At 39.6% G+C, this 16,979-nt stretch overlaps 1 protein-coding gene across 2 annotated transcripts in view; it reads right to left on the bottom strand.

The window, feature by feature from the left end:
* The window catches only part of vill (villin-like), a 58,294-nt gene that overhangs the window by 31,254 nt on the left and 10,061 nt on the right, over positions 1-16,979 (bottom strand). For both annotated transcript variants that reach the window (XM_061921269.1, XM_061921270.1), the window contains exon 5: positions 2,755-2,863. In XM_061921269.1, the coding sequence (XP_061777253.1) occupies positions 2,755-2,863 (109 nt within the window). The remainder of the gene's footprint in view (positions 1-2,754; positions 2,864-16,979) is intronic.

Consider the following 16,979-nt stretch of genomic DNA (forward strand, 5'->3'; position numbering starts at 1 on the left):
TGTCACCAATGTTAAAGCTACTCCATGACACCTCCACCTGGCAACACACACGTTCATGTCACCTCCATCTGGCAACACACACTTTCATGACACTTCCACCTGGCAACACACATGTTCATGTCACCCATGTTTAAGCTGCTCCCTGACACCTCCACCTGGCAACACACACGTTCATGTCACCTATGCTAAAGCTGCTACATGACACCTTCACCTGGCAACACACACGTTCATGTCACCCATGTTTAAGCTGCTCCCTGACACCTCCACCTGGCAACCCACACGTTCATGTCACCTATATTAAAGATGCTCCATGACACCTCCACCTGGCAACACGCATGTTAATGTCATCTATGTTAAAGCTGCTCAATGACACCTCCACCTGGCAACACACACTTTCATGTCACCTTTGTTAAGCTGCTCCACCTGGCAACACACACTTTCATGTCACCTATGTTAAAGCTGCTCCACCTGGCAACACACACGTTCATGTCACCTATATTAAAGATTCTCCATGACACCTCCACCTGGCAACACGCATGTTTATGTCATCTATGTTAAAGCTGCTCCATGACACCTCCACCTGGCAACACACACTTTCATGTCACCTATGTTAAAGCTGCTCCACCTGGCAACACACACGTTCATGTCACCTAATTTAAAGCTGCTCCACCTGGCAACACACACGTTCATGTCACCTATGTTAAAGCTGCTCCACCTGGCAACACACACTTTCATGTCACCTATGTTAAACCTGCTCCACCTGGCAACAAACACTTTCATGTCACCTATGTTAAAGCTGCTCCACCTGGCAACACACACGTTCATGTCACCTATGTTAAAGCTGCTCCACCTGGCAACACACACGTTCATGTCACCTATGTTAAAGCTGCTCCACCTGGCAACACACACGTTCATGTCACCTATGTTAAAGCTGCTCCACCTGGCAACACACACGTTCATGTCACCTATGTTAAAGCTGCTCCACCTGGCAACACACACGTTCATGTCACCTATGTTAAAGCTGCTCCACCTGGCAACACACACGTTCATGTCACCTATGTTAAAGCTGCTCCACCTGGCAACACACACTTTCATGTCACCTATATTAAAGATGCTCCACCTGGCAACAAACACTTTCATGTCACCTATGTTAAAGCTGCTCCACCTGGCAACACACACGTTCATGTCACCTATGTTAAAGCTGCTCCACCTGGCAACACACACGTTCATGTCACCTATGTTAAAGCTGCTCCACCTGGCAACACACACGTTCATGTCACCTATGTTAAAGCTGCTCCACCTGGCAACACACATGTTAATGTCACTTATATTAAAGATGCTCCATGACACCTCCACCTGGCAACACACACTTTCATGTCACCTATGTTAAAGCTGCTCCACCTGGCAACACACACGTTAATGTCACCTATATTAAAGATGCTCCATGACACCTCCACCTGGCAACCCACACGTTCATGTCACCTGTGTTAAAGCTACTACATGACACCTCCACCTGGCAACACACACTTTCATGTCACCTATGTTAAAGCTGCTTTACCTGGCAACACACACGTTCATGTCACCTATATTAAAGATGCTCCATGACACCTCCACCTGGCAACCCACATGTTCATGTCACCTATGTTAATGCTGATACATGACACCTCCACCTGGCAACACACACTTTCATGTCACCTATGTTAAAGGTGCTCCACCTGGCAACACACACTTTCATGTCACCTATGTTAAAGCTGCTCCACCTGGCAACACACACTTTCATGTCACATATATTAATGCTGCTCCATGACACCTCCACCTGGCAACACACACTTTCATGTCACCTATGTTAAAGCTGCTCCACCTGGCAACACACACTTTCATGTCACCTATGTTAAAGCTGCTCCACCTGGCAACAAACACTTTCATGTCACCTATGTTAAAGCTGCTCCACCTGGCAACACACACGTTCATGTCACCTATGTTAAAGCTGCTCCACCTGGCAACACACACGTTCATGTCACCTATGTTAAAGCTGCTCCACCTGGCAACACACACTTTCATGTCACCTATGTTAAAGCTGCTCCACCTGGCAACACACACCTTCATATCACCTATGTTAAAGCTGCTCCACCTGGCAACACACACGTTCATGTCACCTATGTTAAAGCTGCTCCACCTGGCAACACACACTTTCATGTCACCTATGTTAAAGCTGCTCCACCTGGCAACAAACACTTTCATGTCACCTATGTTAAAGCTGCTCCACCTGGCAACACACACGTTCATGTCACCTATGTTAAAGCTGCACCACCTGGCAACACACACGTTCATGTCACCTATGTTAAAGCTGCTCCACCTGGCAACACACACTTTCATGTCACCTATGTTAAAGCTGCTCCACCTGGCAACACACAATTTCATGTCACCTATGTTAAAGCTGCTCCACCTGGCAACACACACTTTCATGTCACCTATGTTAAAGCTGCTCCACCTGGCAACACACACTTTCATGTCACCTAATTTAAAGCTGCTCCACCTGGCAACACACACGTTAATGTCACATATATTAAAGCTGCTCCATGACACCTCCACCTGGCAACACACACGTTCACTGTCACCTCAGAACAACCCTCAGAACTCACACTAATATCTTCATAATCACCCCTGAAATGCCCTTCGGCCTCGAGCGTGTGGTTGTCACGACAACGCACAAACAGAACAACCATGTTACTTCCGCGGCGTCGTCCAACTCACCTCGCTGGCCGTCACGTGCTTCCGTCCCTTGACGTGCAGCAAACGCTGCACATTGTACGCGTTGGTGTCCACGTGCTTGAAGCCTGAAGCCACGCCCCCTTTCTTGTAGCTATGGAGACATGCGGCAAAGGTCAAAGTGCCATAAAAGTACAACAAAGTTCCAGCCAGCATGTTGCTGTGCTTGATCATTTTATAATATTCATTATAAAATAAAGACCTAATTCTCTCAAATATTGTTGACAAATCTGTGTTAGTGAGCATTTATTCTTAGCCAAGTTAATACATCCCACCCCACAGGTGTAGCATATCAAGATGCTGATTAAACCGCATAATTATCACACAGGCTACTCTAGGGTTATTGATTGTGGTCTGTGGAATGTTCCTCCATTCCTCCTGTGCCAAGTCGCTGGATATTGGCAGGAAGTGGAACACGCTGTCATACTCGCCGATCCGCAGCATCCCAAACATGCTCCACGGGGGACATGTCGGCTGAGCATGTTGGTTCCTGTTAGTTTGTGCAGAAGCTATTTGCTTATGCAAACCAATTGTTGCAGCAGCTGTCCGGGTGGCTGGTCATGCCCGCTGAAATTGGCCGGTTTGCGGTTTTGAGGCCGGTTGGATGTACTGCCAAATTCTCTGAAACTCCTTTGGAGACGGCTTATGGTAGAGAAATGAATGCTCTGGTGGGCCATCCTGCAGTCGGCATGCCAACTTCGCACTCCCTCAAAACCTGCAACATCTGTGGTATTGTGCTCTGTGAAATAACTGCATGTTTTTATTGTGGGCAGTCTAAGGCACACCTGTGCACTAACCATGCTGTTTCGTCAGGGTCTTGTCACGGTATCTGTGTGCTTTGAAAACACCATCACGGGCCACTCCATTCACAACATTGACATCAGCAAACCGCTGTCCCACACGCCGTCTGCCGTTTGCCCTGAACAGTGAAAACTGGGATTCATCCATGAAGAGAACTGTCGTCTGGTTCCTATCGGTTTGTGCAGAAATTATTTGCTTATGCAAACCAATCGTTGCAGCAGCTGTCCGGGTGGCTGGTCTCAGGCAATCATGCCTGCTGGATGTGGAGGTCCTGGGCCGGTCTGAGGCGGTTGTTTGGCCGGTTTGCTGTTGTGAGGCCGGTTGGATGTACTGCCAAATTCTCTGAAACGCCTTTGGAGACGGCTTATGGTAGAGAAATGAATGCTCTGGTGGGCAATCCTGCAGTAGGCATGCCAACTTCGCACTCCCTCAAAACCTGCAACATCTGTGGTATTGTGCTCTGTGAAATAACTGCATGTTTTTATTGTGGGCAGTCTAAGGCACACCTGTGCACTAACCATGCTGTTTCGTCAGGGTCTTGTCACGGTATCTGTGTGCTTTGAAAACACCATCACGGGCCACTCCATTCACAACATTGACATCAGCAAACCGCTCTCCCACACGCCGTCTGCCGGTTGCCCTGAACAGTGAAAACTGGGATTCATCCATGAAGAGAACTGTCGTCTGGTTCCTATCGGTTTGTGCAGAAATTATTTGCTTATGCAAACCAATCGTTGCAGCAGCTGTCCGGGTGGCTGGTCTCAGGCAATCATGCCTGCTGGATGTGGAGGTCCTGGGCCGGTCTGAGGCGGTTGTTTGGCCGTTTTGCTGTTGTGAGGCCGGTTGGATGTACTGCCAAATTCTCTGAAACTCCTTCAGAGGCGGCTTATAGTAGAAAAATGAACATTCAAATCACGGGCAACAGCTCTGGTGGGCAATCCTGACGCTCCCTCAAAACCTGCAACATCTGTGGCATTGTGCTGTGTGAAATAACTGCACGTTTTTTTTCTGTGGGCAGCCTAAGGTACGCCCGTGCGATAACCATGCTGTTTCGTCAGCGTCTTGATATGCCACACCTGTGAGGTGGGATGGATTATCTTGGCAAAGAAGAAATGCTCACTAACATAGATTTAGACAGGAACAGGTCTTTTGTGTATGTTGTGAAAATCGTGAAAAATTAGAGCAAAAACAAAAGTGTTGTCTTTATATTTGTGTTTGTTGTAATTAATCAGGGTAGTCAGTTTGTACAGAAAATATCATGATCACATTTTAATTTTTAAAACTAATCTCATAAGCCGCCTGTTTAGCCAGAACCATGCTTGAGCCAAATGTCAGATTTCCCAGAATTCCAGGTTTTCCGGTACATTTTTTCCCCATTCAAAAAGATTTGGTCATTTTTCAAATTTTCACAAATTCCATCAACACATTTAACCATCCAGCAAATTCAAGCTACTTTATTTTACAAGTTCCAAAAAATTCCAAGATTTTCCAGAATTCCAGGTTTTCCAAAGCCCTATTTCCTCCTTTTTTCTGGAGACTACGCCTTCCACATTTTTCAACCCACTTCAACCGTTTCACTGTCAAACCATTCCTCTTGATTAGGACAAAAAAATTAATTTTCTTTTTGAACTGGAAAAAAATCCCAGTTTTCCGAAAATTCCAGGAATTTCGCAATACCGATAAAAATGGTTCTACTTTAACATTTCTCAACCGATTTGAAAAATTCCAACACCAACCAATTCAACTCATTCACAGCCTTCAAGTCTTTTAAAATTTTCCCAGAAGTTACCCCTTTTCCCGAAATTGACAAAATTCCATGAAATTCCCATGGAAAAGAATGAGCCATTTTTCAAAGTTCCACAACTCCCAGATTTTGTATCCGATTCAAACCGTTCCAACTTAAAACTATTCAGCCTGTTCAGGAATTGTGTGCTCTCTTTCAATATTTCTAAAAAAAACAAAAAACCCCGGATTTCCAAGAATTCCCAGTTTTTAGGACATTTTCCTCATTCAAAATGAATTGGCCATTTTTTAAACTTCCAACATTTCCACATTTCTCAACCTATTCAAACCTTCTACCTTCAACACATTCCACCATCCAGAAAATTTAAGGTACTTTATTTTCCACTGTCAAAAAATTTCCAGGATTTTCCAGAATTCCTGGTTTTCCAAAGCCCTATTTCCTCCTTTTTTCTGGTGACTACGCCTTCCACATTTTTCAACCCACTTCAACCGTTTCACTGTCAAACCATTCCTCTTAGTCAGGACAAAAAAAACGAAGTTGCTTTTTGAAATGGAAAAATTCCCGGTTTCCCCAAAATTCCAGGAATTCCGCAATACCATTAAAAATGTTTTTACATCAACATTTCTCGACCGATTTGAAAAATTCCAACACCAACCAATTCACCTCATTCAGAAAATTCAAGTCTTTTAATATTTTCCCTAACATTCCTGCTTTTCCCAAAAATGCCAAATTTCCTTGAAATTCCCATGGAAAAGAATGAGCCATTTTTCAAAATTCCACAACTCCCACATTTTGTATCCGATTCAAACCGTTCCAACTTCAAAATATTCAGCCTGTTCAGGAAGTGTGTGCTCTCTTTCAATAATAAAAAAAAAAAAATTCCAGATTTCCAAGAATTCCCAGTTTTTAGGACATTTTCCCCATTCAAAATGAATTGGCCATTTTTTAAACTTCCAAAATTTCCACATGTATCAAACTATTCAAACCTTCTACCTTCAACACATTCCACCATCCAGAAAATTCAAGCTACTTTATTTTCCACGTTCAAAAAAATTCCAGGATTTTCCAGAATTCCTGGTTTTCCAAAGCCCTATTTCCTCCTTTTTTCTGGCGACTGCGCCTTCCACATTTTTCAACCCACTTCAACCATTTCACTGTCAAACCATTCCTCTTGATTTGGACAAAAAAACGAAGTTGTTTTTGGAACTGGAAAAAAAATCACAGTTTTCCCGAAATTCCAGGAATTTCGCAATACCGATAAAAATATTTCTACTTTAACATTTCTCGACCGATTTGAAAAATTCCAACACCAACCAATTCAACTCATTCACAACCTTCAAGTCTTTTAAAATTTTCCCAGAAGTTACCACTTTTCCCGAAATTGACAAATTTCCATGAAATTCCCATGGAAAAGAATGAGCCATTTTTCAAAGTTCCACAACTCCCACATTTTGTATCCGATTCGAACCGTTCCAACTTCAAAATATTCAGCCTGTTCAGGAATTGTGTGCTCTCTTTCAATAATTCCCCCCCCAAAAATCCCGGATTTCCAAGAATTCCCAGTTTTTAGGACATTTTCCTCATTCAAAATGAATTGGCCATTTTTTAAACTTCCAACATTTCCACATTTCTCAACCTTTTCAAACCTTCTACCTTCAACACATTCCACCATCCAGAAAATTCAAGCTACTTTATTTTCCACGTTCAAAAAAATTCCAGGATTTTCCAGATTTCCTGGTTTTCCAAAGGCCTATTTCCTCCTTTTTTCTGGCGACTACGCCTTCCACATTTTTCAACCCACTTCAACCGTTTCACTGCCAAACCATTCCTCTTAGTCAGGACAAAAAAAACGAAATTGCTTTTTGAAATGGAAAAATTCCCGGTTTCCCCAAAATTCCAGGAATTCCGCAATACCATTAAAAATGTTTTTACATCAACATTTCTCGACCGATTTGAAAAATTCCAACACCAACCAATTCACCTCATTCAGAAAATTCAAGTCTTTTAATATTTTCCCTAACATTCCTGCTTTTCCCAAAAATGCCAAATTTCCGTGAAATTCCCATGGAAAAGAATGAGCCATTTTTCAAAGTTCCACAACTCCCACATTTTGTATCCGATTCAAACCGTTCCAACTTCAAAATATTCAGCCTGTTCAGGAAGTCTGTGCTCTCTTTCAATATTTCTAAAAAAAAAAAACGGAATTTCCAAGAATTCCCAGTTTTTAGGACATTTTCCCCATTCAAAATTAATTGGCCATTTTTTAAACTTCCGAAATTTCCACATTTCTCAACCTATTCAAACCTTCTACCTTCAACACATTCCACCATCCAGAACATTCAAGCTACTTTATTTTCCACGTTCAAAAAAATTCCAGGATTTTCAAGAATTCCCAGTTTTTAGGACATTTTCCTCATTCAAAATGAATTGGCCATTTTTTAAACTTCCAACATTTCCACATTTCTCAACCTATTCAAACCTTCTACTTTCAACACATTCCACCATCCAGAACATTCAAGCTACTTTATTTTCCACGTTCAAAAAAATTCCAGGATTTTCCAGAATTCCTGGTTTTCCAAAGCCTTATTTCCTCCTTTTTTCTGGCGACTATGCCTTCCACATTTTTCAACACACTTCAACCGTTTCACTGTCAAACCATTCCTCTTAATCAGGACAAAAAAAAACGAAGTTGCTTTTTGAAATGGAAAAATTCCCGGTTTCCCCAAAATTCCAGGAATTCCGCAATACCATTAAAAATGTTTTTACATCAACATTTCTCGACCAATTTGAACAATTCCAACACCAACCAATTCACCTCATTCAGAAAATTCAAGTCTTTTAATATTTTCCCTAACATTCCTGCTTTTCCCAAAACTGCCAAATTTCCATGAAATTCCCATGGAAAAGAATGAGCCATTTTTCAAAGTTCCACAACTCCCACATTTTGTATCCGATTCAAACCGTTCCAACTTCAAAATATTCAGCCTGTTCAGGAAGTCTGTGCTCTCTTTCAATAATTAAAAAAAAAAATTCCAGATTTCCAAGAATTCCCAGTTTTTAGGACATTTTCCCCATTCAAAATGAATTGGCCATTTTTTAAACTTCCAAAATTTCCACATTTATCAAACTATTAAAACCTTCTACCTTCAACACATTCCACCATCCAGAACATTCAAGCTACTTTATTTTCCACGTTCAAAAAAATTCCAGGATTTTCCAGAATTCCTGGTTTTCCAAAGCCCTATTTCCTCCTTTTTTCTGGCGACTACGCCTTCCACATTTTTCAACCCACTTCAACCGTTTCACTGTCAAACCATTCCTCTTAATCAGGACAAAAAAAACAAAGTTGCTTTTTGAAATGGAAAAATTCCCGGTTTCCCCAAAATTCCAGGAATTCCGCAATACCATTAAAAATGTTTTTACATCAACATTTCTCGACCGATTTGAAAAATTACAACACCAACCAATTCACCTCATTCAGAAAATTCAAGTCTTTTAATATTTTCCCTAACATTCCTGCTTTTCCCAAAAATGCCAAATTTCCATGAAATTCCCATGGAAAAGAATGAGCCATTTTTCAAAGTTCCACAACTCCCACATTTTGTATCCGATTCAAACCGTTCCAACTTCAAAATATTCAGCCTGTTCAGGAAGTCTGTGCTCTCTTTCAATATTTCTAAAAAAAAAAAAAACGGAATTTCCAAGAATTCCCAGTTTTTAGGACATTTTCCCCATTCAAAATGAATTGGCCATTTTTTAAACTTCCAACATTTCCACATTTCTCAACCTATTCAAACCTTCTACTTTCAACACATTCCACCATCCAGAAAATTCAAGCTACTTTATTTTCCACGTTCAAAAAATTCCAGGATTTTCCAGAATTCCTGGTTTTCCAAAGCCCTATTTCCTCCTTTTTTCTGGCGACTACGCCTTCCACATTTTTCAACCCACTTCAACCGTTTCACTGTCAAACCATTCCTCTTGATTAGGACAAAAAAACGAAGTTGCTTTTTGAACTGGAAAAAAATCACAGTTTTCCCGAAATTCCAGGAATTTCGCAATACCGATAAAAATGGTTCTACTTTAACATTTCTCAACCGATTTGAAAAATTCTAACACCAACCAATTCAACTCATTCACAGCCTTCAAGTCTTTTAAAATTTTCCCAGAAGTTACCACTTTTCCCGAAATTGCCAAATTTCCATGAAATTCCCATGGAAAAGAATGAGCCATTTTTCAAAGTTCCACAACACCCACATTTTGTATCCGATTCAAACCGTTCCAACTTCAAAATATTCAGCCTGTTCAGGAATTGTGTGCTCTCTTTCAATAATTCTAAAAAAAAAAATCCCGGATTTCCAAGAATTCCCAGTTTTTAGGACATTTTCCCCATTCAAAATGAATTGGCCATTTTTAAAACTTCCAACATTTCCACATTTCTCAACCTATTCAAACCTTCTACCTTCAACACATTCCACCATCCAGAAAATTCAAGGTACTTTATTTTCCACTGTCAAAAAATTTCCAAGATTTTCCAGAATTCCTGGTTTTCCAAAGCCCTATTTCCTCCTTTTTTCTGGGGACTAAGCCTTCCACATTTTTCAACCCACTTCAACCGTTTCACTGTCAAACTATTCCTCTTAGTCAGGACAAAAAAAACTAAATGCTTTTTGAAATGGAAAAAAATCACAGTTTTCCCGAAATTCCAGGAATTTCGCAATACCGATAAAAATGTTTCTACTTTAACATTTCTCGACCGATTTGAAAAATTCCAACACCAACCAATTCAACTCATTCACAACCTTCAAGTCTTTTAAAATTTTCCCAGAAGTTACCACTTTTCCCGAAATTGACAAATTTCCATGAAATTCCCATGGAAAAGAATGAGCCATTTTTCAAAGTTCCACAACTCCCACATTTTGTATCCGATTCAAACCGTTCCAACTTCAAAATATTCAGCCTGTTCAAGAATTGTGTAATCTCTTTCAATAATTCTAAAAAAAAAAAAAAATCCCGTATTTCCAAGATTTCACAGTTTTTTTAGGACATTTTCCTCATTCAAAATGAACTGGCCATTTTCCAAACTTCCACAGTTCCCACATTTTTCAGCCGATTCAAACCGTTCTACCTCCAAAATATTCAACTCATCCTGGAAATTCAAAAAATTATTTTTCCCAGGTTCAACTAATTTCTAGGAATTCCTGTTTTTTTTGTTTTTTTTCTAACCTTTTTTCCAACCTTTATTTAGTGCGAAAACTCATTTCACATTTAGTCAGGACAAAAAAACAAGTTTGTTTAAGAACTTGAAAAATTCCCGGTTTTCCTGAAATCCCATAGTACCATTTCCTGGATAAGCGGAAGTAGATTGATGGATGGACATTATTGTTATTATTTTTAAAGTTACAGTATAAAATAAAATACATAGTGTCACATCTATAGGATCATGTTTTGTTTGGTCATGTTGGGTTTTGTTTTTTGGACACTCAGTTCCTGTTCCTGCACTTCCTTGTTTGCTTTGTTACCATGCCAACTCATTCGTTTTCACCTTGTCCTCATGTCTCACACCTGTTTGCAATTATCATGTCTATTATTTAAACCGCAAGTTGCCAGGAAGTCAGCCTGGCGACTTTACCCCTACTCCCTTCATGCCATGCCTGCAAATCCCTCTGCCCATAGTTTCCTTCCTGCTCATGCCGGGTAAGTTTATGTTTTTTTTTATGTCACAGTTGTTGAGTTTTGTTTTTTTGTCTATAGTCATGCCATAGTGCTAGTTTTGTTTTCTAGTCAGGTTTGTTCTCCGCCATTGTGCGCGCATTTTGTTTGCCTTTTTTTTTGTTATAGTATTAAAAATAAATATGTACTTACACTAACGTCTTGCTCGTGCCAACTTTCCTTTGCCTCGGAAAAACAATCCAAACCCCAAATTCTACAGTTTGACACATAGTATAAATATTTTGTTGTACTTAATCACTGTAGTCACTTTATATTGTAAATATTATACATTATAAGATAGAGATAAATAATAAAAACATGTTGTTGTACTCAATCACTGTAATTCATCTTAAACAGTAACATAGTGATACAGTAAAAAAGACAACCTTGTACAATAAATACTATAAAATATAATATAAACATGTTGCTGTACTTAACTATTGTACTCTACGAGTTGAGTTTATACCAAAAAGTTCTATTTTGGTTTTATCTGACCACATGACATTCTCCCAATCCTCTGCTGTATCATCCATGTATCCATTTTGGTATAAACTCAACTCGTCATGTTTGGAGGAAGAAGAATACTGAGTTGCATCCCAAGAACACCATACCTACTGTGAAGCATGGTGGTGGAAATATCATGCTTGGGGGCTGTTTTTCTGCTAAGGGGACAGGACGATTGATCCGTGTTGAGGCAAGAACGAACGGGGCCATGTATCGTGAGATTTTGAGCCAAAACCTCCTTCCATCAGTGAGAGATTTGAATGGTTGACCAAATACTTATTTTCCACCATCATTTACAAATAAATTCTTTACAATTCCTACAATCTGAATTCCTGGATTTTTTTTTCACATTCTGTCTCTCACAGTTGAAGTGTACCTATGATGAACATTACAGACCTCTGTCATCATTTTAAGTGGGAGAACTTGCACAATCGCTGGCTGACTAAATACTTTTTTGCCCCACTGTAATAACGATATAAAAATATGTGATACTAAATGAAATAATAATCATATTCTATATAATGATATACTGCAAATAGAATGCCATTTATTGCAGTGACAAACGAGATAAGATTGATAAAGTTTAGTACCACAGTAATAAAGTTGTGTCATATATCACGCGGTTGGCTTTTTATATTGTGGGCTGGGAGGCAACCTTTCAATGCTGTTGCTATGGTGAAGAGCAATGGAAAAAAAACTTGAAAATTCCCACGGAAATTTTGATGTGTCTGCCATTTGTACCCTGTACTTTTGAGACGGTGCCGAGTGTCCGAATCCGTGAGTTTCGCCTAAAACATTAGCATGGTTACATTAAAATGTAACACTTAGCATGTGTGCTAACGATGGCGTGCTAACAGTTAGCATGTCTCGTATATCAAGCAACACGGCTGTAAGGTCTATGGCTGTGGAAGTAGCGGAGAAAAAAACGTTAGCAAGTGTCTCGTACCAATTTATTTGATTCTGGGGTAAATGGAAGCAAATTTAGCTAAAAATAAATATCATGCTTATGTTAAAGCAAGCTTTCGGCTAGCTTGTGTCGAAAGTGTGCGAACAAAATGAGACGTTAAGCACCGAGTTACGTAAAAGTATGGCTGAGCTACAAGAGGAGGCGAGCTTGTCTTTTTGCCGTTTGTCTCAGAGCAAGTGTCCATTAAAAAGTTATGTAGCCATTCAATTGGCCCTTTTTTTTGTTTTTATATAGCAAAAATAGCAAAAATAAAACGTACGGCCGTAGGCGCGACTGAGACCTTTCCGACGGTATAACATATGTGGGGGCTCGTTGGCCGGTTCGTCTTGTATGAATCGTAAGAGAAACTGCTATCCGTGCCCTAGACTTCTGGCCTAAAATGTTAGCATGCGCACATTAAAATGCTAACATTCAGCATGTGTAAAAACATTGGCATGAAAACAGTTAGCATGTTTCATATACCAAGTTATATGACTCAAAATAGACAAAAAATTTAAAAAAATTATGAAAAACTTAGCATGCTTAAGCTAACTTGCTAGCATGCTATCATTTGCATGCTAACAGGTGACCAATGTGACTTAGTTATAACTATGGTGCTAACGGTTGCAAAGGTAGAGCAAAAAGTTTGCACGCTAATGTTAGCATGCTAGCAAGCTATGGCACGCCGATTGCCATCCCGCCAAAACAAAAAATTGGACGTTAAAATTTTTTAGCCAGGGTTAAAGTAGACAAGTGTGTGAACAAAATGAGACGTTAAAGTGAAAGTATGGCTGAGCTACAAGAGGAGATAATCTAGTCTTTTTGGCGTTTAATCGTCCATTAAAATGAGCGTACCCATTCAATTGGCTAATTTGTTTGGTTTATTCATGAGTAGCGTCGCCATGGTAACACGAAATGTTCCCAAGTGAAAGTACGGCCGTAGACGCGAGTGAGACCTTTCCGACGGTATAACATATGTGGGGGCTCGTTGGTCGGTTCGTCTTGTATGAATCGTAAGACAAATGTGCGGAAGTTGAAGTATGAGGAATAAGTAGAAAATTCCCGCAAAAATTTTGATGGGCTTGCTCTCTGTGCCCTAGACTTCTAGCCTAAAACCTTAGCATGCGCACATTAAAATGCTAACATTCAGCATGTGTAAAAACGTTGGCATGAAAAGAGTTAGTTTGTTTCATATACCAAGTTATATGACTCAAAATAGACAAAAAAATTAAAAATTTTATGAAAAACTTAGCATGCTTAAGTTAACTTGCCAGCATGCTATTGTTTGCATGCTAACAGGTAACCAATGTCACATAGTTATAACTCTGGTGTAAACGGTTGCAAAAGTAGAGCAAAAAGTTTGCATGCTAATGTTAGCATGCTAGCCATCTCGCTGGAAATTTCGAAGGGCCTGCTATCTGTGCCCTGGACCTCTGGCCTAAAACGTTAGCATGCGCACATTAAAATGCTAACATTCAGCATGAGTAAAAAAATTGGCAATAAATCAGTTAGCATGTTTCATATACCAAGTTATATGACTCAAAATAGACAAAAAAGTTTAAAATTTTTTGAAAAACTTAGCATGCTTAAGTTAGCTTGCCAGCATGCTATCGCTTGCATGCTAACAGGTAACCAATGTCACATAGTTATAACTCGGGTGTAAACGGTTGCAAAAATAGAGCAAAAAGTTTGCACGCTAATGTTAGCATGCTAGCCATCTCGCTGGAAATTTCGAAGGGCCTGCTATCTGTGCCCTGGACCTCTGGCCTAAAACGTTAGCATGCGCACGTTAAAATGCTAACATTCAGCATGTGTAAAAATGTTGACAATAAATCAGTTAGCATGTTTCATATACCAAGTTATACGACTCAAAATAGACAAAAAATTTAAAAATGTAATGAAAAACATAGCATGCTTAAGCTAACTTGCCAGCATGCTATCGTTTGCATGCTAACAGGTAACCAATGTCACATAGTTATAACTCGGGTGTAAACGGTTGCAAAAGTAGAGCAAAAAGTTTGCATGCTAATGTTAGCATGCTAGCCATCTCGCTGGAAATTTTGAAGGGCCTCCTATCTGTACCCTGGACCTCTAAGCTAAAACCTTAGCATGCGCACATTAAAATGCTAACATTCAGCATGTGTAAAAACGTTGGCATGAAAACAGTTAGCATGTTTCATATACCAAGTTATACGACTCAAAATAGACAAAATATTTAAAAAATTAATGAAAAACTTAGCATGCTTAACCTAACTTGCCAGCATGCTATTGTTTACATGCTAACAGGTAACCAATGTCACATAGTTATAACTCGGGTGTAAACAGTTGCGAAAATAGAGCAAAAATTTTGCACGCTAATGTTAGCATGCTAGCCATCTCGCTGGAAATTTTGAAGGGCCTGCTATCTGTGCCCTGGCCCTCTGGCCTAAAACGTTAGCATGCGCACATTAAAATGCTAACATTCAGCATGAGTAAAAACGTTGGCATGAAAACAGTTAGCATGTTTCATATACCAAGTTATATGACTCAAAATAGACAAAAAATTAAAAAATGTAATGAAAAACATAGCATGCTTAAGTTAACTTGTCAGCATACTATCGTTTACATGCTAACAGGTAACCAATATCACATAGTTATAACTCTGGTGTAAACTGTTGCAAAAATAGAGCAAAAAGTTTGCATGCTAATGTTAGCATGCTAGCCATCTCGCTGGAAATTTTGAAGGGCCTGCTATCTGTGCCCTGGACCTCTGGCCTAAAACCTTAGCATGCGCACATTAAAATGCTAACATTCAGCATGAGTAAAAACGTTGGCATGAAAACAGTTAGCATCTTTCATATACCAAGTTATATGACTCAAAATAGACCAAAAAGTTTAAAATTTGATGAAAACTTAGCATGCTTAAGTTAGCTTGCCAGCATGCTATCGTTTGCATGCTAACAGGTAACCAATATCACGTAGTTATAACTCGGGTGTAAACGGTTGCAAAAATAGAGCAAAAAGTTTGCATGCTAATGTTAGCATGCTAGCCATCTCGCTGGAAATTTTGAAGGGCCTCCTATCTGTGCCCTGGACCTCTGGCCTAAAACCTTAGCATGCGCACATTAAAATGCTAACATTCAGCATGTGTAAAAATGTTCACAATAAATCAGTTAGCATGTTTCATATACCAAGTTATATGACTCAAAATAGACAAAAAAGTTTAAAATTTTATGAAAAACTTCGCATGCTTAAGTTAGCTTGCCAGCATGCTATTGTTTGCATGCTAACAGGTAACCAATGTCACATAGTTATAACTCTGGTGTAAACGGTTGCAAAAGTAGAGCAAAAATTTTGCACGCTGATGTTAGCATGCTAGCCATCTCGCTGGAAATTTTGAAGGGCCTGCTATCTGTGCCCTGGACCTCTGGCCTAAAACCTTAGCATGCGCACATTAAAATGCTAACATTCAGCATGTGTAAAAATGTTGACAATAAATCAGTTAGCATGTTTCATATACCAACTTATATGACTCAAAATAGACAAAAAAGTTTAAAATTTTATGAAAAACTTAGCATGCTTAAGTTAGCTTGCCAGCATGCTATCGTTTGCATGCTAATAGGTAACCAATGTCACATAGTTATAACTCGGGTGTAAACAGTTGCGAAAATAGAGCAAAAATTTTGCACGCTAATGTTAGCATGCTAGCCATCTCGCTGGAAATTTTGAAGGGCCTGCTATCTGTGCCCTGGACCTCTGGCCTAAAACCTTAGCATGCGCACATTAAAATGCTAACATTCAGCATGTGTAAAAACGTTGGCATGAAAACAGTTAGCATGTTTCATATACCAAGTTATATGACTCGAAATACACAAAAAAGTTTAAAATTTTATGAAAAACTTAGCATGCTTAAGTTAGCTTGCCAGCATGCTATTGTTTGCATGCTAACAGGTGACCAATGTCACATACTTATAACTCGAGTGCAAACGGTTGCGAAAATAGAGCAAAAATTTTGCACGTTAATGTTAGCATGCTAGCCATCTCGCTGGAAATTTTGAAGGGCCTGCTATCTGTGCCCTGGACCTCTAAGCTAAAACCTTAGCATGCGCACATTAAAATGCTAACATTCAGCATGTGTAAAAATGTTGACAATAAATCAGTTAGCATGTTTCATATACTAAGTTATATGACTCAAAATAGACAAAAAATTTAAAAATGTAATGAAAAACATAGCATGCTTAAGCTAACTTGCCAGCATGCTATTGTTTGCATGCTAACAGGTGACCAATGTCACATAGTTATAACTCGGGTGTAAACGGTTGCGAAAATAGAGCAAAAATTTTGCACGTTATTGTTAGCATGCTAGCCATCTCGCTGGAAATTTTGAAGGGCCTGCTATCTGTGCCCTGGACCTCTAAGCTAAAACCTTAGCATGCGCACATTAAAATGCTAACATTCAGCATGAGTAAAAACAGTTAGCATGTTTCATATACCAAGTTATATGACTCAAAATAGACAAAAAAG

This window comes from Nerophis ophidion, linkage group LG15 (assembly GCF_033978795.1).
Source record: "Nerophis ophidion isolate RoL-2023_Sa linkage group LG15, RoL_Noph_v1.0, whole genome shotgun sequence".
In the NCBI taxonomy this organism is placed as follows: domain Eukaryota; kingdom Metazoa; phylum Chordata; class Actinopteri; order Syngnathiformes; family Syngnathidae; genus Nerophis; species Nerophis ophidion.